Source organism: Malus sylvestris, chromosome 5 (genome assembly GCF_916048215.2).
Source record: "Malus sylvestris chromosome 5, drMalSylv7.2, whole genome shotgun sequence".
Taxonomy (NCBI): Eukaryota; Viridiplantae; Streptophyta; class Magnoliopsida; order Rosales; family Rosaceae; genus Malus; species Malus sylvestris.
Window position 1 is genome coordinate 24,597,937 of NC_062264.1, and position 25,749 is coordinate 24,623,685.

At 40.1% G+C, this 25,749-nt stretch overlaps 2 protein-coding genes across 3 annotated transcripts; both read right to left on the reverse strand.

Moving 5' to 3' along the window:
- Positions 1–11,952: 11,952 nt before the first annotated feature.
- On the reverse strand, positions 11,953–13,555 carry LOC126622036 (acetylserotonin O-methyltransferase-like). 2 transcript variants are annotated; one of them, XM_050290687.1, is made up of 2 exons: positions 12,696–13,555; positions 11,953–12,482 (listed from the first exon to the last, which is right to left on the reverse strand). In XM_050290687.1, exons 1-2 carry the CDS (start codon positions 13,461–13,463, stop codon positions 12,375–12,377), a joined length of 876 nt encoding a protein of 291 aa, XP_050146644.1. In that variant the 5' UTR covers positions 13,464–13,555; the 3' UTR covers positions 11,953–12,374. The 2 variants fall into 2 exon arrangements, with proteins under 2 accessions (XP_050146644.1, XP_050146643.1); XM_050290686.1 differs by having other exon boundaries at positions 11,953–12,462; positions 12,696–13,543.
- Positions 13,556–14,827: 1,272 nt separating this feature from the next.
- LOC126622037 (acetylserotonin O-methyltransferase-like) lies at positions 14,828–25,523 on the reverse strand. The gene is made up of 2 exons (XM_050290688.1): positions 24,726–25,523; positions 14,828–15,345 (listed from the first exon to the last, which is right to left on the reverse strand). Exons 1-2 carry the CDS (start codon positions 25,491–25,493, stop codon positions 15,040–15,042), a joined length of 1,074 nt encoding a protein of 357 aa, XP_050146645.1. The 5' UTR covers positions 25,494–25,523; the 3' UTR covers positions 14,828–15,039.
- Between the last annotated feature and the right edge of the window lie 226 nt (positions 25,524–25,749).

Here is a 25,749-nt window from a genome sequence, read left to right on the forward strand (position 1 = left end):
TGTCACTCACCCGAGCTCCGCAACTTATCCGAGTTCCTTTTGGCTAGTGCACCATTTCCATGATGTAGGCATTGATTTTACCTATAACAGGTCTGAGTAGATTGTGAGAAGCCGCTTAATATTTTGGTTTCGTTGAGTGGTCTGGAACCCGATGTTGTTGGATTCCGTTGAGTGGTCTGGAATCCTTACTTTTGCTAATTCCCATAAAATTAGTCTAGAACCCTAGATTCGAGTGAATGGGAATTACCCACAATGTATTTTGTGAATACAAATTAGAATTACCATGTTATTATTCATAACCCAAGTAGGGATTTATGTAGAGTTCTTTAATTAAATTCGTGAAATGATATGCTATCTCACTGATTGATAACGTAATTAAATATTAATATTGTGCTTCGTGATTCCTTGATATGTTACAAGCTATGGATTGAGATATAATGTTGGAAACATAGTGATTGGTATGATGTAGTGAAATGTGATTTGACTTGTGTATTGGAAATGGTTGTGACATGTGATTGAAATTCTTATTGAATTGCTTGGGTGATGTGAGGTCTAGTAATAGACCAATAACCCATTGTGATGGGGATTTGTTGCTCGATATAGTTTCGTTTCGTTTAGTCTTTGTGAATTGACTAACTTGAATCATGTCTTGTTCCTTCGAGCCGTAGTTATGCTTCTTGGACTTCCATTCGGTTCTGTTGAGTGGTCTGGAACTGAGTTCTGCTTGGATTCCGTTGAGTGATGGTCCGAAATCGTATCCTAATTTGGATTCCTTTTAGTGATGGTTCGGAATCCCTTCTACTCAGCAATTCCATTGAGTGATGGTCCAGAATCGTATCTTGATTTGGATTCTATTGAGTGATGGTCTGAAATCCCTTCTACTTCACGATTCCATTGAGTGATGGTCTGAAATCGTATCCTGATTTGGATTCCGTTAAGTGATGGTCCGGAATCCCTTCTACTCCGTGATTCTGTTGAGTGATGGTCCGGAATCCCTTCTACTCTGCGATTCCGTTGAGTGATGGTTCAGAATCGTATCCTGATTTGGATTCCGTTGAGTGATGGTCTGGAGTCCCCTTTGATGCTTTGATTCTGTTGGATGGTCCAAAATCCCCTTTCAAAAAATGTAGTCTTCGGCCAAACTGTGTCGCTCTAGCCCTGCATTTCGGTCTATGATATGTGATATTGATTGATGTGATTATGAATGATGTTGGTTGTGATTGTTGCCATTATGATTAGACTTGTTGACCAATGTGGCTAGATAATAACATTGTGCTTCGTTGACCGTTCTTTGAGATGTTGCATACTATGATTTGCGGTGATATGTGAAACATGATGATTTATGTGATGGATCAAGTGGAAATGTTAATCGTCATGTGGGATTGTTATGTTGGATATCATTGTATTTGTTATGATTAGACTTGTTGATAAATATAGCTAGAAAATATGTTGTGTTTCGTCGTTGTTCTTTGATATATCGCATAATATGCATTGTGGTATATTGTTGGGACAAAACGTTTTATGTGATGGATATTCGATTGTAGTGAAACAATGAACTACGAATGGCTTGATCCCTATTAAGGGTACGTAGGCAATCTAACGAGGAGGTTAGATGCAGCCATAAAATATACAAAAATTTCTATGAGATTTGAATCTTGAATTATGCTATTTACATATCTTGGAGGCGGGGTGGGTTGAGATACGGGTATTTGGTGATGTCATGTGTCGATCATGGATGTATGTCGGGATCGGGGCGTGATAAAAATGCCTAACCTTTACTCACATCGAGAAAACACTCCCAACAGGATTACTTTCTCAAAAATCAAAGAAGTACCGCTCCCTGAATCTCGAAAGTCAGACTCCCACCAGGATTACTTTCTCAAAAATCGAAGAGGCACCGCTCTCCGAATCTCAAGAGCCAGATCCCCAATAGGATTGCTTGTTCAAAAATCGAAGAGGCACCGTTCTCCGAATTTAGAGAGCCAAACTCCCAACAGGATTGCTTTCTCAAAAATTGAAGAGGCACCGCTCTTCGAATCTCGAAAGCTAGACTCCCAACAGGATTGCTTTCTCAAAAATCGAAGAGGCACCGTTCTCCAAATCTCGAGAGCCAGATCCCCGACAGGATTGCTTGTTCGAAAATCGAAGAGGCACCGCTCTCAGAACTTCGAAAGCCAGATTTCCTTGGATAAAGCTTGTTTGCAATCTTCACACGCAACATCAGCCTTCCAGATACCACATACCATTTTTTCAAAGTGCTCTGACAAAGTTAAAACACGTGAATCTTGCAACTCCCACTATATTGCTATGACCGAAGGGTAAATGAACAGCGTTACTACTCGTTGTTGGGACAATTCCTATATATGTCGACCTTTATCCTCCACAGCCTGGCAGACCTGCAAATAAAAAAAAATGCTCAACTTTTCTTCACATCCGAGAAGGCACTCTCAGCAGAATCTCTCAAAATACTCAGCTTCTTTTCCCCCCGATAATACATCTGCAAACATGCCACACCAGAGCAAAAGTATCTCATATCATCAGGGTTAAAAGCAAGAGTATCCCATATCATGCTTTTTCCCTGTCTTTTCCTTTGCCTTTGTTCTTACTTGCAAGATAAGGAGAAAGAAAGCAATCAGTCAGCACTTGGAATCAAGCTTCCAGTCAAGAACTGACTGCCTGGAACTCCTTGCCTAATTACTTACCTGGCATTGCTCTCGAGTACTCATTTTCAACATCTTATGCTTTCATAAAAGATACCACATCTGCCTGAGGAACAGATAGGGCAAGTGAGAAGGATACAAGGAAGCATGTGAAGACAAGAGCAACAGAACACATGCCGATTTATCTATTACTTTGTCAACAGCAAAAGTATCCCATATCATCAAGGTCGAACGCACTCTTAATTTGATGGACTTGTTCTGACCCTCAAATTGTTGAGTCGACATTATACTCTGGAGGAAACCAGAAAACCCTCCAGCCCAGTTCAAGAATAAGCATATGGAAACTTACTTCTTTAAAAGAAAAAGTATCTCATATCATCTCTTCTCCATGTTATTTTCTTTGTCCTTGTTGATGTCTACAAAACAAGGAGAAGGAAAACAATCAGCCGGAACACGAGATCAAACTTTCGATCTAAGACTGACTGCTTGGAACTCTGATTGCTTACTTTGTCTGTCACCTCTTTCGGTAGATCTCCTCGTTCAGAGACTTGGGGGACTCCTACTATAGGGTTTGTATCGCGCTTGACCAAGCCCGAAACTACAAGTAAGTTTCAAGTGAAATTGATACATTACCTTGTGCATCTCCATCGGTTAAAGATACCACCCCTGGATGGAGGAAAAGTACTTCCAGAGAAGATGTCACATCTACTTATGAGACAAATACAGCAAGTGAAAACGATACCACACTTCAGTACTTAGAAGTTTCATGATTACTCAGCGACTAGGATCTTGCAAGTCCCCAACCGAGGAGCTTCCCTCACTCGGGAACTTTGGGGAGGACTGTTTGTACCATACTTGACCAATCTCTAAACTACCAAGCATCAGTCAACGTTATACCAGCAAGGACCCAGAAGAGTTTCCCTCAAACCAGGAGGCCAATCACAGCGCAACACGTGTCAACACCAATAGGCCAATTATAGGGCGACACATGTCAACATCAAAGGTCAATCACAACATGACACGTGTCAAGGCCAAGACAAAGCTAGAAACTCTCTTCTATAAAAGAAGATCATTCTCCCACAATAATCCCGAATGTCATTTGTACTAAATCATTCACTAGTACTCACTAAAGGAGAGCTTGAACCTATGTACTTGTGTAAACCCTTCACAATTAATGAGAACTTCTCTACTCCATGGACGTAGCCAATCTAGGTGAACCACGTACATCTTGTGTTTGCTTCCCTGTCTCTATCCATTTACATACTTATCCACACTAGTGACCGAAGCAATCTAGCAAAGGTCACAAACTTGGCACTTTATGTTGTACCAAAGTCCTCACTGATTTTATGCATCAACATATTTAATTTAGTACTTTATTTAAACTAAGAGTATCTTTATTTAATATGGTACTTTATTTAAACTAAGAGAATCTTTATTCAAAGAACATAAACACACCAAACAAAATTACATAAACACACCAAATTAAAAAAAAAACACTAAATGAGCCTAAAAAACACACTAAATGAACTTATAAAACACACCAAACAAACTAAGAGCATTCTTCTTCCCCCACAAGCTTGTTTTTAAGTTTTTTGAGCTTGTTTCAATCCCCACAAGTGTTCTATCAAGTCAATTTGCATGGATTTGTGATAGTATAAGGATTGGAGTAAAGTATATTGTTCAATGAGCCTTTCATTATAATGTCCATCTCTTTCTAATGGCTCGTGTTCCATGGGTTCTTCGGTGGCATCATGAGCACAATATATTTGTGTTTTGGAATTGTTCATCGGGTCTGGTTCAAATTCATCAATGGCATCATAATCATACTCATCTTCCACAATCATGTTGTGCAGAATGATACAAGTCATCATGATAGATCAAAGCGACTCTAAATCAAACAATCTGGTAGCACCCTTGACAATCGCCTAACGAGCTTGGAGGATAACAAAACAACGCTCCACATCATTCCTACACCCCTCTTGATAGCTTGCGAAGTGTTTTTCCTTTTCACTTCGCGGATGTGGCACTGTTTTGACAAACGATGTCCACCTTGGGTAAATGTCATCTGCTAGGTAGTATGCTTCGTGATATTATGTCCATTGACCCAATACGTAACTTTTGGTGCTTTTCCTTGTGGGACATCGTTGAACAATGGGGATTGGGTAAGGACATTGAGGTCATTTTGAGCTCCTAGAACACCAAAAAAATCATATCAAATCCATGTATCAAATGATGCCACCGCCTCCAAAATGATACTTTTTGCTCATTTTTTTGTCCCCATAAGCTCATTGTCGTGCACTTGGACAGTTTTTTCAGGTCCAATGCATACTATCGATGCTTCCAATCATACCAAGAAAACCTAGCATCTCATCCTTCTTCAGAAGCCTTTGCAAGTCCATTGTCGTAAGTCTTAGAAGGTACTATTTGGTGTAGGTAGATTCGATTGCGGAGCAAAACCTCATCAGGGACTTAAGAATGGTTGATTTCTTCATCCTTGCTATCTCATCCACTTGGTCTGCATATGCTCCATATGCAAGCATTCGTAAGGCATCAGTAATTTTTTGCTCATGAAGGAGACCAACGACACCAAAAGCATCATTCTTTTGCACAAAGTAAGAATCATGGTTGCAAACAGCAATCACAATTTTATTGAACAAATGTCGTTGCATTCTAAAACGACGTCTAAAGTACATATCAAGGAATGCACTGTTACGGACAAAATAATCGTCCAATAGATCTTACCTCATCATTGCCTGCTTCTATCAATGTTTGCGGAATAGTTGGGCCTGGAGATCTCAGCCACAGCTTGGATGACTCGACAGGAATGTGAGGCTCTTTGGCTTCTTGCTTCGTCATCTTTCCTTCTACACTCCTCATCCTCTTTCTCCTCCATCTCATTTTCGCCCTCCTGGAGATTGAACATTTCTTCCCCTTACTTAAACAATTCTTTCTCTTGCTCATTGATTTCCCACAACATCCTTGAAGAAGACATTGTAAGAAGGAAGCAAAAAGTATGAATAAGGATAGAGATTTTGAGAGATTTTAATTTTGGTGTGTGATTTCTTAGGATGGATGGTGGGTTATATGGAGAAAAAAGAAAGTATCAGGTTAGAGATAATGTCATGTGGCATGTTGTGATTTGTTAAAAATCTTATTGAAATCTATCCTCAAAGATTCTAAACAGATTGTGACATGTGACGCGACGGGATTGTTTAAAAATTTTATCGGAAATCTATCCTCAATGATTCGAAAAAGGTAACGACACGTGGTGCGACGGAATTGGATAAAAATCTTATCGAAATCTATCACCAAAAATTGTACTTTCGAATAATGACAAGTGGCGTAACGAGACCGGTTAAAAATCCTATCCGAAATTACAAATAAAATTATTTTTTATTATTTTATAAAATAAAAATACTAATATTTAATTGCCTATTGTCATGGCTATTTAGTTTATAAGTAGATATGCAAAAGGCAATTACTGTTCATTGAAGACAGTTACTATTCAGTGGAGGGCCTTCCTACACTAGAAGTGCTCTAATGGGCAAGAAAAATGGATATAGGATGACGTCCAATTCCTTCAAAATGAGGAATTGGATTCCTTATTTTCTATAGGTCCCACCATTCGTTTTACTCTCCAAGTTTAGTAAACGAAGGCATATCCTATCATCGGAATCCAATTTCGTATTTTAATTTCGATTACGGATTCGTAAACACACCATAAGAGTTATTTTCCGAATCTAAAAGAGGATGCTTAATTTCAACTAAGAGGGTGCTTGATTTCAACTAAAATTTAAAAAGTGAATCATTGCCTTAATCTAACGAGAGAAACGATAGTTGATGGAGAAAAGCACACTTATACTTGTGAGATAAAGAGTTGATTTGCTTGACATATACTGATAAAATTTAAGTCTCAGCATGGTCCACCACCAACGTCATCAATGTTGTACCAACTTAATTAATCACCTAGTAAAAATTTTATCACAAAAGATCTCAATGATATTAAGGTCATGGAAAAGATATAATGTTGTTCTATTATCGCGCTCAAATACTGATTCATTTTCTTTTCTCTTTAGTTGTTCATCAGGGTTCCGATTCTTTCAATAGTCTCATAGTTGTATATGTGGTTTTGTAAAATTTCTTCTAAAACTTTTCTCTTTATTTGTCAGCATCATTGCCTGCAATTAAATTCCATAGCATGGCACTATTTTGCCCAAAAACAGGCATGCCCATTGAGATAGAAAGGCTCATAACAGCCACAACAAGTTTTACAAATTTTTATTGCCAACCATCCAAAGACTACAAGGCAGACTACAGAAAGCAAGACAAAAGGACCACAAAGTAAATTTAAAATACAACGAAACACTTATTTGAGAATACTAATTCACATTATTAACTTTGTGCTTGTTAAATTCAATAAAGTAAATGCTGGAGGAACCACAATTTTTATAATCACGTTAGTTTTGTTGATTTCATATGTTGAACACTCGTAAAAAAAAAAATCCCTTACTTCCATTGGGACTGTAGCAAAGATTCAACTACCCAATTTTCAATGTGTTAAGGGAGACTCTTGTCTATTATTGTTATTGATGTATCTTATTTACGGGAATCAACTAAGAGGGTGCTTGATTTCAACTAAAATTTATAAAGTGAATCATGCCTTAATCTAACGAGAGTTGACGGAGAAAAGCACACTTATACTTGCGAGATATATATAGAGTTGATTTGCTTGACATCTACTGATAAAATTTAAGTATCAGCATGGTCCACCACCAACATCATCAATATTGTCTCAACTTAATTAATCACTTATTACTAGGTGTTGAGTTTTATTACAAAAGACCCCACTGATATGAAGTCATGCAAAAGATATAATGTTAATTCTACTATCAAGCTTAAATACTGATTGATTTTTTTTTCTCTTTAGTTGTTCGCTAGGGTTCCGATTCTGTCAAGAAAACTAATCCTTCACAGATATTGCATATGCCACCTATTTTAACGTAAAACACTTTCTTGCTAATGACCAGTCTTCTGTGGCTGCTTGTAAGCAGAAGAAAACTCTCTTAAACGATGACAAAAGTTCAAAGTCACCTCTGAAAGTCCAAAGCCATGTTATTTTTGCAAAGAGATTGGTCACCTAAGGAAAGATTGCAATGGTTTTAAAAATTGGCTCTTTAAGAAGGGTAATGAAATCAATGTTTTTGTTTGTTTTGAGTCCAATTTAATTTGTGTTCCTCCTTTTAATTGGTGGTTTGATACTGGTTTCTCAATTCACATCACAAACACCTTGCAGAGATTCACAAAACTAAGGGAGAAAATAAAGATGTCCACAATGTTTTCGTTGGGAATGAAAGCAAAGTGGTTGAGTCCATTGGCAGTGTGCAACTTAAGCTTTCATCTGGTTTTATTTTTTCATTAAGTCTTCCAAGCAAGCAAAATCTCACCCCAAATCTTGATTTTAAAAGCCTTCCAGACTGCACCGATTGCTGTAAGGGAAAACTAACTAATACAAGAATAATGCGATCAACAGAAGTAAAATTCTTTTGGAGATCATACACATTGATGTGTGTAGTCCTTTTCCAAATAAAACCATCTGTGGCAACTCTTATTTTGTAACATTCATTGATGATTTCTCATGGTATTGTTATGTGTTCTTGGTTTCATAAAAATCATACGCGCTTGACTGTTTTAAAATATATAAAACTGAGGTGGAAAGAAAACTCGAAAAATATATTAAAATAGTGAGATCGGATAGGGGTGGTGAGTATTTTGGCAGGTTCACAAAAACTGGTCAACATAAAGGTGCTTTTGCAACATATCTTGAAGCATATGGCATTGTAGCTCAATATACAACTCCAGGGACTCCACACCAAAACAATGTTGGAGAAAAAAAGAATAGGACCTTAAAGGACAATGATTCAATCCATATTTTCAAGGTCTCAGTTACCACTTTTTAAAACAGCCAATTACACAGTGAATAGGGTTCCCAACAAGTCACTTCAAGTAATACCTTTTGAAGCTTGGGCAGGTAGGAAGCCTGGCTTCAATCATATTCACATTTGGGGCTGCCAAGCAGAGGCTCGTTTGTATAACCCTCATGAGAAAAAGCCGGATCCAAGAACTACAAGTTGTAGATTCATTGGATATTCTGAGAAATCAAAGAGTTTTAAGTTCTACCGCCTTAATTCCCATACCAGACTACAAGAGACCAACAATGCTGAATTCTTTGAGATTGGAAGAGGAATTGGTGCAGCATTCAAGTTCCGAGTTTGAAGAAGAAAGCAGCAATAAAGTACAGCATCCAAGTATCAAGTTTGAAGAAATAAGATGTGGTGAGAATGATTTGATTGCAGCACAAGACTTTTCAATTACCCTCCCTGTCATATTGGCCCCTGATAATGCAACTCTACCAAATGTGGATATGACAACGAATTTGGAAGAACTGATCCCTACAGACATTAATGATCACAACTTTGCAGCACAAGTCATTGAAGATCATGCAACGATGCAACCTGTAGAACCAGCATAAATGACATTAATGCATTCGACTAGGCAAAAGAAACATGTGTTATTACCTGATTTTGTGTATATGCAAGAAGTGGAGTATAACATTGGAGATAAAGATGATCCATTGTCATTCAAACAAGCTTTCAACAGCCATCAAGCTAATCTTTGGCATGCTGCCATGACAGAAGAACTTGAAGCAACGGAAAAGAATCATGTTTGGACACTGATTCCTCTTCCACCAAATGCAAAACCCATAGGCTGCAAATGGGTGTTCCAAACCAAAAGAAATGCACTAGAAGAGATTGAAAGAGACAAAGTCAGGCTTGTGGCTAAGGGATTCACGCAACAAGAAGGCATTGATTACAATGAGACATTCTCTCCTGTCTCATCCAAGGCCTCCATGAGAGTAATAATGGCCTTGACAACTTAGAACTGCATCAAATGGATGTTAAGTCAGTCTTTCTTTTGGTGATTTACATGAAGATAAAGTCATGAATCAACCACCTGGTTTTACTGAGGAAGGAAAATGATCCATGGTTTGCAGGCTCAACAAATTGACCTATGGTTTAAAACGATCCTATTGGCAGTGGTACATTAAATTTGATCAAGTTGTTACTACTTTTGGTTTTGAAGAAACAAGACAGATGACTGCATCTACCTTAAGGTCAGTGTTTCAAAGTTTATTTTTATAGTACTATATGTGGATGAAATCTTACTTGCGAACTCAGATTTGTCTTTACTGCACTCAACTAAAGGCATGCTTACTGAGAGTTTTGATATGAAAGATCTTGGTAAAGCTCATTTTGTACTAGGTATTGAGATTAAGAGGGACATATCAAAGAGAATGCTAGTTTTTTTCCAAAAGACCTATATTGATAGAGTAATGAAGAGGCTCAATATGGACAAGGGGTGCAGGTGGAGAGCTTCCCATTGCAAAGACAGACGAGTTCAGCACTGACCAATGCCCAAAAAAATGATTTGGAGAGGACATGGATGAAAGACAAGCCTTATGCATCACTTGTTGGCAGTTTTATGTACGCTCAAGCCTGTACTAGGGCCTGACCTAGCATTTGCTGTGAGTATGTTGGGTCGTTTCTAATCCAATCCTAGTGTTCTTCACTGGACTGCTGCAAAAAAAGGTACTTAAGTATCTTAAAAGGACTAAAGACCTTGTTCTAGTGTTATACACAAGTTCAAAATCTTGAGTTGGTTGCTTACTCAGACTCTGACTTGGCTTGCTGTGTGGATGATTGAAAATCAACTAGTGGATATGTTTTCTTGTTGGCTGATGGTGTTGTCTCATAGAAAAGCTCCAAAAAAAAGGTAATAGCTTCCTCAACCGTGGAGGCTAAATTTATTGGCTGCTATACTGCTACTAAGCTTGCAATCTAGTTAAGAAACTTTATCAAGGGACGACTGAAAGTTGTTGATTCAATTGAGAGACCAATAACTATATATTGTGACAATAGAGCAGTAGTCTTCTTTTCAAGGAACGACAAGAGACCTATTACTTGCAGGCTGATGGATATAAAGTATCTGGATGTTAGAGATGAAGTGAGAAAGGGTCTTCTGAATATTGAACATGTAGGCACTGATCTCATGACGGCTAATCCCATGACCAAGGGTTTGGCAGTTGTAGTGTTGAAGAAGCATAACTACAATATGAGTATGCGAGAGACTTTTGATTCTGTTAATGAGAAGGAGTAAAACACTCACATGTTCCTCTTCTCTCTCTTATTGTTATGTTTCCTTAAACTGATATGTTGGATTTCTTATACTGATTGTTTTGTTCTCACATTTTTGTTTTATTTGACAAAATATGAGCCATGCTTTTATTTGACAAAATATGAGCCATGCTTGCTTGAGTCTCAGTTCAAGAGTTGGTTTTCTGCTTATCAACCTGAATTAACGAAAGATGTTAGCAACATAGTGCTCATAATTTAATATTTGTGGTAATAGAGTACACATGTGGAAGCAATTACATGTTATTTTCTGTAATCCAATATTTAAACTACTAGTGAAAGGTTGTTAAAGGTATATTTGCAAATTTGAGGGACTCAGTGATCACCTATCACTTTAGTCAAGTAAGGATCATGTTCTTGGACACTCAAGGGAGAGAATGTAAGTTGTGAGTGTCAAAGAACGAGTGCTCGCTGTTTCTTGACATACAAGCAACTCGGCCAATATGAGTTTATAGTTGAAGAAATCATGGAGCCTTATCTAGTTAGGTTTAGGAGTCCTTATTTAGTGCAATTAATCTTGAAAACCTTAATTAGTTGACAAAGAAATCATTACCATTTAGGACTCTTATGATACCCTAATTGATATGGAATGTCTCATATAATCAGCTAATAGGTCAGATTATAGGGATAGTCATTAATATATTAGGAAGTCCCTGCACTCACAGTAATCATCTTTGCTTTGTGCTAAACCCCATTTCCCTAGCAAAAGGACTTACGACTGCTTGAGTGGAGAAGACTCTCCATGGCAGGAGCTTCCTCAGGTAAGTTCTCCATTCATTCTACGTTTCATGCATGCTCATGGTTGTCGTTCTTAATGTGTCGTGTTTTAATATACGCCTTACAATGATACCTTAAATTCTAAAGTAGATAAAAGATGAAGGGCGAAGGTCTAATTTTTGATGTGCATGTTGGAGTGTTTTTACTCCTCAAGCTTTTAGTCTCATAGTTGGATAAGTGGTTTTGTGAAATTTCTTTTAAAACTTTGCCCTTTATTTATCAGCATCATTGCCTGCAATTAAGTTCCATATTCGCATAGCACCATATTGCCCAAAAACATGCCCATTAAGATAGAAAGGCTTACAACAGCCACAACAAGTTCCACAAATTTTAATTGCCAACCATCCAAATACTGCAAAGCACACTACACAAAGCAAGACAAAGGGACCACAAAGTAAACTTAGAATTACAATGAAACACTTATTTGAGAATACAAATTCACATCATTAACTTTGTGTTCGTTAAATTTAAGGAAAAGCTTGAATAACAGAATATTGGATAGCAGGAACAGGTGTGATAGTGTGTCCACTAAAGCCAGCCCCCCCAAGAACATATTCCCATTCCTTCAAGCTCCTTTCTTTGCCTTTGTTAGTATGGGCAATCATCACCATATCTAACATCAATTTCAGATTTGCTAGCTTCTTGTCTTCTTTCTCATATTTTTCGTCGATAACGGCATCTATGATTATCACCTTCCCCGTGTCCTTAGGAACGGCTTCCCGGCACTTTTTAAGGATACGAATGCAGTCATCGTCACCCCAGTTATGAAGAACACCCTACAATCAACCAACTCGCACTGTGTATCATAACACGATTTTGTTGAGCAAGAAAATTTATAGCGAGATAATAAGAGAGCAAGGCTAGAAGAGCCACCCTTAACATTATTTTTTTTCTTCTCAAATTATGGCATTAGCAGACCACTTGATATGTGAAAGCTGACGTATTAATTAACATATGACGAATTCTATTAGTATTACCATAAACAAAAGTATAAATGCTTATTGCTTACCTTGATGATTACTGCATCAGCCCTTGGAACGCGATCAAACATGTCACCTCCAACATTCTCAACGCGATCACAATCCTGAGCAGCAGAGACAACATGCGGAAGATCAAAGTTAATGCCACGAATCCAAGGGCAACCCTCGACCAACAAGCGCAACATAGTCCCATTTCCCCCGCCGACGTCTACTATTGTCTCAAGGCCTTTGAACACCTCTATACAACTTTTAATCACTGCAGGCACAGCTTCCTTTACATCACAAGTCATTGCATCATTGAAAAGCTTGCTGTGATCAGGATTGGCCGCACCAAAGCTCCATAAGTCCTCCCCATGTACTTCCTCAAACAATTGATTGCTAATATTTCCTCGAATTCGGGCACTTAAGCCGTGCCATGGTGCCAGCATTACCGGACTACTCTCCAGCAAGATCAGCGCCACCATGCTATTTTCTCCGGATTTCAGTAGCCGGTGAGACAGAGGTGTTTGTGCATAACCTTTGGAGCCTAATTGGTTTGTGGTTATTTCTTTGAATATTTTGAGGTGGACTAGTACCCTCATGACGCGGTAAAGGTGAGAAGGATCACAACTTAGAGCAGATGAGAGCTCTAAGAGTGTCATGGGGCTTCCATGGCTTTCAATTGCTTCAGCTATTCCGAGCTCAATGGCACATTTTACCACCGCGATTTCAACAAACCCAAAAACATATTTCCACACATCCACCTTGGCATGTTCTTCTTCCTCTTCCCATGTTAACACTCTTTGAGTATCTTCCATCTCTCTATGTGTGTGTGTCTTGGGCTATAAGCTAGCACTGTATATATAATATTTAGGAGAAGAGATTGCAGTTTATGCTTTGGTTAATTACATGTGATTAGCATTGATGTAACCCATCAATTTGATTGGGTTTTACCAAAGATTCAATTACTATATGTTTAATATAAATTCCTATCATAAATAGTATATATCCCATGGAATCCTATGCGCGGTTGGTTCAAATCCTTTTCCACAATTGCTCAATCTTTGATAAAAAATTTACCAAAGTACTAGGTACATATGGAAAATGTGCTTGCTGAAAAAGTATGTGGTCTAAGAAAATTGGATTAGAGTAAATTAGTTAAGGCACTTTATATAAGCTGTAACATCAAGCTCCACAAGATACATGTGATGAGGTGGATGTTTTGGGAGTTTAGTAAATTAAAACAACAAAAAGGAAGGATCTATGTAGATACGGTACCGACTAGACATCACTAAATTGTAAATAAAGCTGATCAAAATAAAGCTGTTTCATGTTTAAAGGAAAATTATAACCGGTCCCCTCCCAATAATTTGTATATGCTATTTTGAACGGAAAGCACTTTTTCGACGATGCCTAGTGTCTGAAGAAAAGGGTTAAACTAAAATGCAATCAATGTAGATTTCGAAAGATTTGACCACTGAAACTTTTAGTCCCAAGGAGAATAGTTAGGCATAAACTACAAGAGGAGTGAAATAATAATGAATGCATCAGTTCCTACAAATGAACCTGGTATTGGCGCCAAGTAACCGGAACAATAAATAAGCATAGATGCGCAGGGCTTTGTTACTTGACATCAGTTAATGTGATCGAGCTACACGTGTTCGGATTAGGGTTTGGTAAACTGAGTGCTTCATTCATTCACCAGCAGCTAGATTGTGGGGGAAAAAGAAATCAAAACCAGCATCTACTTTGTGCAACGGAGCAAGCTGAGCTTAATTAGCGTCTAGAAAATAACTTTTGAAATCAACTTCACGCTCACAGCCTCATATCAACATAGAAAGCCTTCTGTTGAGTTTTTATCATGACAAAAGTATGAAATAAATTTAATCTAAAACGTCGGTATTCTTGGGCAAAGGAAATCCAATTTTGCTAATAATAACTCCAAACTGGTAGATCATAACGGCTCATGACGCATTACTATGAAAGCTTCTAACTAGGTAAATCAAATAGAACAATTACCGTAAGGCTAAGCTTTAAAAGAAAAGGAAAAGTTAAGTGGCCAAGTAGATCACGTTTTATCCTTTGTTTTTGTCTCAAAGGACATCAAAAGACAAAGCTAACGCAAAAAGACATTGGAAAAACTCATTTCCCAAAAATATTCCTACTGAGATAGAAAGGTACATAGCAGCCACAACTCATTTCATAAAATTTATTGCCAATCTTCGAAACGCTACATACAGGTTACACAAAGCAAGAGTAATAGGTAATTAACTTAACAATTTTGACAATCTTACAAGTTTCAACAGGAAAAACACCACAAAGTAACTAGAAAAATACAAGGAAACACTTATTTGAGAATACAAATCCACACCCTTAACATTGTATTCTTTAAATTTAAGGAAAAGCTTGAATAACAGATTGGATGGTATGAATAGGTGTGATTGTGTGTCGACTAAAGCCAGCCTCCCCAAGAACATATTCCCATTCCTCCATGGTCCTTTCTTTGCCTGTGCCAGTATGGGCGATCATCACCATGTCCAGCATCAGTCTCGCCTTTTTTAACTTTGAGTTTGCTTTCTCATCTTTTTCGTCAATAACAGCTTCTACGATGATCACCTTCCCTTTGTCTATAGGAATAGCTTCCCTGCACTTCTTCAGGATACGGATGCAATCATCGTCTCCCCAGTCGTGAAGAACCCACTGCAAATGAAGAAAACGTAAATTAACGTAACATATCTTGTTGAGGAATAACCCTCTTTTTGAAACTTGTTTGTACCATACTTGACCAATCCCGAAACTACTGAGCACCGGTCAATGTTATACCGTCAAGGACCCAGTAGAGTTTCCCTCCAACCAGGAGGCCAATCATAGCACGACACGTGTCAACATCAGAAGCCAATCACAACACAACACGTGGCAATGTCAAAACAAAGCTAGAAACTCTCTTTTATAAAAGGAGATCATTCTCCCACAATATTTCCTAATGTCATTTGTACTAAATCATTCACTAGTACTCACTAAAGGAGAGCTTGAACCTATGTACTTGTGTAAACCCTTCACAATTAATGAAAACTCTTCTACTCCGTGGACGTAGTCAATCCGGGTGAACCACGTATATCTTGTGTTTGCTTCCCTGTCTCTATCCATTTACATACTTATTCGCACTAGTGACCAAAGCAATCTAACGAAGGTCACAAACTTAACACTTTCTGTTGTACCAAAGTTCTCATTGATTTTGTGCATCAACATTTGGCCCCGTCTGTGGGAATGACACTTATTCCCACTCTCTTCAACTTTGTTAAGCTGGTTTCCACCATTCGTACACTCTCTTTTGACCAGGCATCCCTTTCCAACATGGGGAGCGAAGGAAGCCACAGCACACAGAATGACACCCCTCTTGCACCTGGTGTGAAGCAACGAAGGAATGAACAAAAGAAGTTTGCTCTTCAGGCTAAAGTCGATGAGCTGGAAGCTCAGAACAACAAGATAGCAATGAAGAATGAGATCCTCCAAGAGCAGTATGAGAAGGTCTTCGAGATGCTCCACGAGGCTAGATATACTAAAACACACGAGCTCATCACCCCTGTGGAAGTCAACCATCAACTGGGTGCCCCCAACACGGAGGGTCATTTGCCCTCGGCATGGGTATTCCTGTTGAGGAGTAAGCTACTCATCGAAATGGCGACCAAGATAAGACTTCTCTCAACCCAGCTGCTTCGACCCGAAGCAGAAGGAGTGGAGGAAGACACCTCCTTACAAAATGAGTGGAAGGATCGAAAGCCGTCTTTCGCGACTGTCGAGACTTCCTAAAGCAACATCAAGACAATCTCATCCATGTAAGCTCGAAGATCAATGACCCAAGGGTCTTTGAAAGACTCGATCCCCTATCATGTCCTAGGCCAGCTACCAATTTGGGGAAGGGGAAACAAGTCATAAAGGAACACGAAGGTATAGGGGACTTAGAGATGTTCCAACATACATACCTTGGAAGTCAGTACAGCGAGTCCAGGGAAAAATCACATGCTCTTGATCAAACCTTCCTACTTCCAAGAGGAGATGGAGATTTACGAAAGAAGCTCCAGTGGTACATGACTCCACTCAGGACCCTCTTGTCCTACAGCTCCTTAAGGAAGTAAACAAGTTGAAGGCCGAACGACAAGCCGAGATACCTGATTGGAACCAACCTAGGCCTGACCCTTTTACAAAGAGGATCCTCGACACTCCTATCCAAGCAAAGACAAAGCAAAAGCTTGGCTTGTAACTCTATACTGGAAATGAGGACCCGATTGAACACCTTAACCTCTTTGAGTCCACCATGGCATACCGGATGCACACCGACGAATAGCGATGTCTTCTCTTCCTCTCCACCCTCTATGGCGGAGCTCTAATTACCGTCTTCCACCTGAGACGGTAGACTCAGTTGAGGAATTAAGGAAACTGTTTAGTTCTCAACACATTTTGCCAGATCGATCACTTGCACTATGCGGATGACTTGTACACTATTCGCTAGAAGCCAGACAAGTCATTATGTATGTATGCTGGCTGCTTCAGCTATGAGTATTCCCATTGTGCCGAGGCAAACGACAAGACTGCCCTCAAAGCCTTCACGGTAGGCCTACATGATTGTTTCTTCAAGTACATAATCAATGCCAACACTTGGAAGACTTACTCTGAGGTGATGGCATAGGCTTACAACCATGCCTCCGCCGAGGTAAGGACATATCAAGGGAAACCCCTCACAGCCACCCCTTATCAACAAGTAGGGAGTGGAAACCAAATCCAACCAAATGAGAAGACCTCGACCTTCCAAACCGCAGCGATGCCTCCCCCTACCTTTCTTAATACTTCGCCAAGTCAACAGACATATCAACCTCAGGGCAAAAGGAAAGATTTCCATCCTCACCAGTCTCATTTTAGTAAAAAGAGTAAGGGACACTATCGCGATAACCAAGGGTATCACCACAATAATGCCCGTCCTCAGGCAGTCAACACAGTGGGCTAAGCACGTGTCAGGACAGGCCCTACCTTGAGGTATGAGACATGCACATCCTTAAATGCCACATGCGTGGCCATTTACCCTAGCATAGCACACCTGATACCGAAGCCAATGCCGAGGCAGTCGGGTTACAACCCCACAAAGAACACGGGCACGTTTTGCTACTACCACAAGCATAACGACCATGACGGCAAGAAGTGTATCATTCTTCGTGATCATATTGAAGCTTTGGCAGGTGAAGGAAAAATTGATCGATTCCTTCTTCACTCGTCAAGGGATAATTGTAACCAACGTCAAGTGAATGTGATATATTCCATAACCGGCAGCACACCTATATCTAAATCTTCCAATAGGGCCATGAAAAACAGCGAACGAGCTTTAAGGCATGGCCACCAAGTGTTTCACGTGGAAGACATCAGGGGAGGCAAGTATCAAAAGCCTAACTGGGATCCAATATGTTTCTACCCTGAGGAAGAAAGAGGTATCATCTACCCTCACAACGACCCACTGATCGTGGAGGCTCACATAGCCAACTTTGAAGTACAACGAATCCTGGTAGACACAGGGGCTTCGGTCATATCATGTTTGCTGAAGCTTTCAGGGCACTTAATGTAGCTGAACACTTGCTCGATTGCTCGATCATCCTCCGATAAGCTTTTCCGGTGATATTGTGCAACATTTAGGGAGCATACACCTACCTTTCACCATTGGTACAAGGCCCTTACACAACTACCATTACCACTAACTTTCTGGGGGTTGATTGCCCAATGGCATACAATGTTATCTTTGGACGCACAAGCATCAATGATCTCAAGGCCATGGTATCCACACATATGTTGTTGATGAAATTTCCAACCCTCTATGGCAATGGTTACATCAGAGGAAATCAACTTAGTGCACGGCCATGTTACAACACTTCGGTCAAGCAACAGCACCTGCCTGTGCCCAAGGAAACATTTTCTATACATGACCAAGTCATAAAGACTAGCCCGGACGAAGCCAACTTGGATCTTCACGGTGGCAACAGTCAACCTGACGATCCTCGAGATGACTCTTTCACCCAGCAAGCATAACCTGCTGAAGAAGGTTTTTATCTCAAAAGATTATCCATATCGCATGGTGAAGATTGGCACCACTTTGTCACCACCTATTCGGTTGGCATTGATCTCTATTTTGCAAGAGAACACTGAGGTCTTCGCCTGGTCATACGAGGACATGCCAGGCATTTCGCCCGATATCATCTGTCATCGCTTAAGTATTGATCCTAAGACCAAGCTAGTGAGACAGAAGCGAAGATCTTATAACGCTGAATGGTACGAGGCAATGAAGACAAAAGTTGAAAAACTCAAAGGCATGGGCTTCGTCCACGAAGTCAATTATCCAACGTGGGTAGCAAATGTTGTCCTTGTTAAGAAGAATCTGACCAAGGAAAGTCTTCTGCTCCAAAAGGTCTTATAGAGAATGTGTGTCGATTACACCGACCTAAACAAAGAATGCCCGAATGATAGCTTTCCTCTTCCTCTCATAGACAGACTTATAGACTCTATGGCAGGGTGTGAACTCTTAAGCTTCATGGATGCTTACTCAGGATACAACCAAATCCTCATGAACCCTTCGTACCAAGAACACACAGCCTTCACTACTGACAGAGGACTATATTGCTATAAATTCATGCCCTTCGGCCTAAAGAATGCAGGGGTGACTTATCAGAGACTAGTCAATTCGATGTTTGTCGAACAGATTGGGAAAAGCATGGAAGTTTACGTTGATGATATGCTAGTCAAGAGAAAACATGCTGACGTACACATCACCAACCTATCTGAAACTTTCACCATTCTAAAGAGGTATCGAATGAGGTTGAACTCCAACAAATGTGCCTTTGGCGTAGGCTCTAGCAAATTCTTAGACTTTATGATAAGCCAACGAGGCATTGAGGCTAATCTCGAGAAGATCAAAGCAATCCTTGACATGAAGGAACCAGTAACTTCAAAAGACATCCAGAGCGTTACCGGCAAGGTGGCAGCCTTAACTAGGTTCATCTCTAAAGCCACAGACAGATGTGCTCTTTTCTTCAAAACACTTAAAGGAAGTAAGAAGTACATTGCATGGACTGATGAATATGCCGAGGCATTCAAGAACCTCAAAGACTACATGAGTAAAGCCCATCTGCTCTCCAAACCTGAGATTAGTGACACTTTCATTATCTATATGTCGGTATCGGTTTCAGCAGTAAGTTCCGTTCTCATTCGAAATGATGGTAATGTCGAACGGCCTGTCTACTTTGCTAGCATGGCCTTACAAGATGCGGAGACACGATACTCCAACATTGAGAAATTGGCTCTAGTATTGGTCATGTCTGCTTGAAAACTTAACCCTTACTTCCAAGCACACTCTATCATCGTGTTTACCAATCATCATCTTTGACAGATACTCCAAAGTCCTGACACTTCAAGACGAATGATCAAATAAGCGATAGCATTGGGTGAGTTTGACATCTCCTACCAACCAAAGCCAGCTAAGAAGGGCCAAGCAGTGGCAGACTTTATCGTCGACTTTACATATCATGTTAACATTGTTTCTACGCCTAAAGAAGTGGTTTCATTACCCTCAGAAGCTCAGAAAATAGAACCAACAGCCCCAACATGGAGTCTATATGTTGATGGCTCGTCTAACCAACAGGGTTGTATAGCAGGATTAGTCCTTACGACCTTTGACAAAGTGGCGATGGAGTATGCTCTTCGTTTCAAATTCAAGGCGTCGAATAATGAGGCCGAATATGAAGCCCTCCTAACAGGCTTACATTTGGCCAAACACCTTGGGGTTAAACAAATTGATATCTTAAATGACTCCCAATTGGTGGTTAACCAGGTCACCAATAACTTTGACGCTAAAGATAGTTCTATGGCAGCATATCTGACACAAACACAATTGTTGCTCAAGCACTTCCACTACCGGATCACCTAAACTCCTCGAGCGGCAAATAGTTATGCAGATGCTTTGGCTCACCTCGCCTTAGCGGTGGAAGACAAGATTTGGAGAAAAATTCAAGTCGAATTGTTGGTAGCACCAAGCACCATGGCTGCAGAAATGTGCAACTTACAATGGGGGGATAGTTGGATTACCCCGATTTATAGATTCCTTGCTCATGGCACCCTTCCAAATGACAAAGTCCAAGCTAAGCAGATTCAATACAAGGCTACCCGTTACTTGATCATTAATGACCAACTTTACAAGCGGGGTTTCAACCTACCATACCTAAGATGCCTTACACCCGCAGAGGCAGAAACTATCCTTCGAGAAATACATGAAGGATTCTGCGGAGATCATGCTGGATCTCGATCCCTAGCATACAAGGCTTTTCGCCAAGGATATTACTGGCCAACACTCCACCAAGATGCCATCAGAATATCCTGCTCATGTGATAAGTGTTAACGCTACGCAACTATTCTTCACTCCCCTCCCGAGCCGCTCACTCCTATGATTAGCCCTTGGCCCTTCGCTCAATGGGGACTTGATTTGATCCGCCTAATGCTTGCAGGGAAGGGCAATGTCCGCTATGCAATCGTTGCAGTTGATTACTTCACAAAGTGGGCCGAAGTAGAGCCCTTGACAACCATTACTGAGGCAAAAATAGAAAACTTCATATGGAAGAACATCCTTTGCAGATTCGGTATTCCCAATGCAATAGTCACTGACAACGGGCGACAGTTCAACAACAATAAGTTCAGGATGTTTTGCTCTAAGTTCAACATCAACTTATGTTTTGCCTCCCCACCTCATCCCCAGTCTAATGGACAAGTTGAAGCCATCAACAAAATAATCAAGCGAACTTTGAAAACCAACTTGGACAAGGCTAAAGGTTGTTGGCCATAATTTGTACCCCAAGTTCTTTGGTTATACCGCACTTCGTATCAGATATCAACAGGAGAAACCTCATTCTCACTTGCCTTTGGTACAGAGGCAGTTGTCCCAGTTGAGCTTGAGCAAGCAACGTTCCAAGTCCAGAACTACGTGCAAAGTGAAAATGACAAACAACTTACCCTCAACTTAGATCTAGTCGAGGAACACAGAAATCAGGCTCACTTGAGGAATGTCGCCTACAAGCAGCGCATCTTCAACTACTATGACTCAAGGGTCAAACCTCGTTCTTTCAAAGTGGGGGACTAGGTATTAAAGAAAAGATTACTCTGCGACAAAGTACCGAGTGAATGAACACTTAGTCCAAACTGGGATGGATCGTTTGAAGTTGTTGGCATCAGTCGCCCTGGCTTCTTTAAGCTTAGAAGCTCTAATGGCAAGACCCTTGGCCATCTATGGAATGCTGATCACTTGAAGTACTATTACAAGTAAACTCACATTGTACAAGTGTTAAGCTGCAACCATTCAGCATCATATGTAACGAAGACTATTTGGCATGAATTCAATAAAAAGCTGATTTAGACAACTTGGTCATAATCCTCTTACATTCCTAGCAATGAAACACTCGGGTTCAAAGCTTCAACATGAATGCTTCCAACATGAAACAAAGTCTAAGTATATGTCAACAAGACTATACAAATAAACGAACAGCTTCACAGTATATTCGTTCAATCATACATTCCAACACATTCATACATAAGCCAACTGTGCTTTGAAAGGGTTCAACATACTTTGTGTCATTCAACACTTGCTACAATATGCCTCGACACATTGCCCTTATTCTCACCAACCAGGTGATGAAATGTGAAGAAGGAAGTCATCTTCATGCCACCAACCAGGTGATGAAATGTACAACCCGTACTCTCCTTCATGCTACCAACCAGGTGATGAAATGTACAACATGTACTCTAATATCATTTGGAAACTTGCCACTCATGCCACCAACCAGATGAAGAAGAGACTCATCTTCATGCCACCAACTAGGTGATGAAATGTACAACCCGTACTCTCATTCATGCCACTAACCAGGTGATGAAATGTACAACTCATACTCTAATATCATTTGGCAACTTGCCATTCATACCACCAACTAAGTGAAGAAGGAACTCATCCTCGTACCACCAACCAGGTGATGAAATGTGATGAAGGAACTCACCTTCATACCACCAACCAAGTGATGAAGGCAACTCACCATTCATTCCACCTACCAGAAGACGAGTGGTACAACTTGTACATGTGAACTTCTAGCATTCACAAATAATAAAAAACCCTCAAGCTTGACAACTCAACTAGGGGAGCACTTATGCCCAACAAGAGTTATAGTCACTAACAAAGTCTTATTACAAACCAACTTTCATCCTCCATGAATAGGCAGACCTGCAAAAATGCTCAACCCTTCCTCATATCTAAGAAGGCACTCCCAACGAAGCCTCTCGAAATACTCAGCTTTCTTCCCCCCCCCCCCAATAATACCTACGCAAACCAGCCACACCAGAGTAAGAGTATCTCATATCATCAGGGTCAAAAGCAAGAGTATCCCATATCATGTTTTTTTCCCCGTCTTTTCATTTGCCTTTGTTTTTACCTGTAAGACAAAGAGAAAGAGAGCAATCAGTCAGCACTTGGAATCAAGCTTCCAGTCAAGAACTGATTGCCTGGAACCCCTTGCCTAATTATTTACCTGGCATTGCTCTTGAGTACTCATCTTCAACATCTTATGCTTCCAGAAAAGATACCACATCTGCCTGAGGAACAGATAGGGCAAGTGAGAAGTATACAAGGAAGCATGTGGAGACAAACGCAACAGAACACATGCCGATTCATCTATTACTTTGTCAATAGCAAAGGTATCCCATATCATCAAGGTCGAACGCACTCTTGATTTGATGGACTTGTTTTGACCCTTAAATTCTTGAGTCGGCCTTATACTCTTGAGGAAACCAGAAAACCCTCCAGCCCAGTTCAAGAATAAGCCTGTGAAAAGTTACTTTTTCAAAAGCAAAAGTATCTCATATCATCTCTTCTTATTTTTCTTCTCTTTATCCTTCCTGCTGCCTGCAACATAGGGAGAATGAGAACAATCAACCTGAACTCGAAATCAAATTTCTGATATGGGATTGATTGCTGGGAGCTCTGATTGCTTACCTTGTCTGTCACCTCTTTCAGCAGATCTGCTAGCTCGATGACTTGGGGGACTGCTACTACATGGTTTGTATGGTGCTTGACCAAGCCTGAAACTACAAGTAAGCTTCAAGTGAAATTGATACATTACCTTGTGCATCTCCACCGATTAAAGATACCACCCCTGGATGGAGGAAGTGTCACATCTACTTATGAGACAGATAAGGCAAGTGAAAACAATACCACACTTCGGTACTTAGAAGTTTCGTGATTACTCAGTGACTTGGATCTTGCAAGTCCCCAACCGAGGAACTTCCCTCACTCGGGAACTTAAGGGAGCACTGTTTGTACCATACTTGACCAATCCCGAAACTACTGAGCACCGATCAACGTTATATCGTCAAGGACCCAGAAGAGTTTCCCTCCAACCAGGAGGCCAATCACAGCATGACACTTGTCGACATCATAAGCTAATCATAGCGCGACACGTGTCAACATCAGAAGCCAATCACAAAATGACACGTGTCAATGTCAAAACAAAGCTAGAAACTCTTTTCTATAAAAGAAGATCATTCTCCCACAATATTTCCTATGTCATTTGTACTAAATCATTCATTAGTACTCACTAAAGGAGAGCTTGAACCTATGTACTTGTGTAAACCCTTCACAATTAATGAGAACTCATCTACTCCGTGGACGTAGCCAATCTGGGTGAACCACGTACATCTTGTGTTTGCTTCCCTGTCTCTATCCATTTACATACTTATCCATACTAGTGACCGGAGCAATCTAGCGAAGGTCACAAACTTAACACTTTCTGTTGTACCAAAGTCCCCACTGATTTTGTGCATCAACAAAACTCATGATGTGTTAATAAATAATATATATATGATCTTAATAAGTAAGCATTACGGACACATCATGTGATTAACGAATACGTCAATTTAGATCTAACATTTCTTTTCTCTGTCTTTCTTTGTTGGACCATTCTTTATTCCTTTTTATCATGATTTAAATATTTAATTTACAAACTATAAACACTAACCTTGATAATTATAGCATCAGCCTTCGGAACACAATCAAACATGTTGCCTTCAACATATTCAATGCGGTCAGGCTTCTGAGCATCAGAGACAACATGAGGAAGATCAAAGTTGATGCCTTGAATCCAATGACAAGCCTCAACCAACAAGCGCAATGTAGTCTCATTACCCCCTCCCACATCTACTAGTGTGCCAACCGCTTTGAACACCTTTACACAGCTTTTAACCAATGCAGGCACAACCAACCTTGCATCACAAGCCATTGCTTCATTGAAGAGTTTGTTGTGATCAGGGTTGGCCACGCCAAAGCTCCATAGGTCCTTACCGTGTAGTTCCTCAAACACTGGATTCCTAAGATTTCCTTGAACTCGGGAACTTAGGCTGTGCCATGGTGCCAACATTGTCGGACTACTCTCCAGCAAGATCAGTTCCGCCATGCTATTTTCTCCAGATTTCAATAATAAGCGGGACAAAGGTGTTTGTGCATAACTTTTGGAGCCTAATTGGATTGTGGTTTGTTCTTTGAATATTTTGAGATGTACTAGAACCCTCATGATGCGGTAAATGTGAGAAGGATCGCATCTTAAAGCAGAAGAGAGCTCTAAGAGGGTCATGGGGCTTCCACGGGTTTCAATTGCTTCAGCTATCCCGAGCTCAATAGCACATTTTATCACCGCGATTTCAACGAACCCGAACACATATTTCCATACATCCACCTTCACATGTTCTTCTTCCTCTTCCCATGTTAACACACTTTGATTATCCTCCATCTCTCTATGTCTATGTCTCTTCGGCTATAAGCTAGCACGGTATATATAATAGGCTTTTTATTCAAAACGGTCCCTGAGATTTGCATCATCCATAAGTTTGGTCCCTGAGATTTAAAATCAATAGAAGTAGTCCCTGAGATTGTCCACCATCCATGATTTTGGTCCTTCCACTGAAGCTTTTGGCCGGAAGTTTGGGCAATTTCAAAGCTTCATAACTCAATCGTTTCTTAACCAAATTCGACTCATAATACATCAA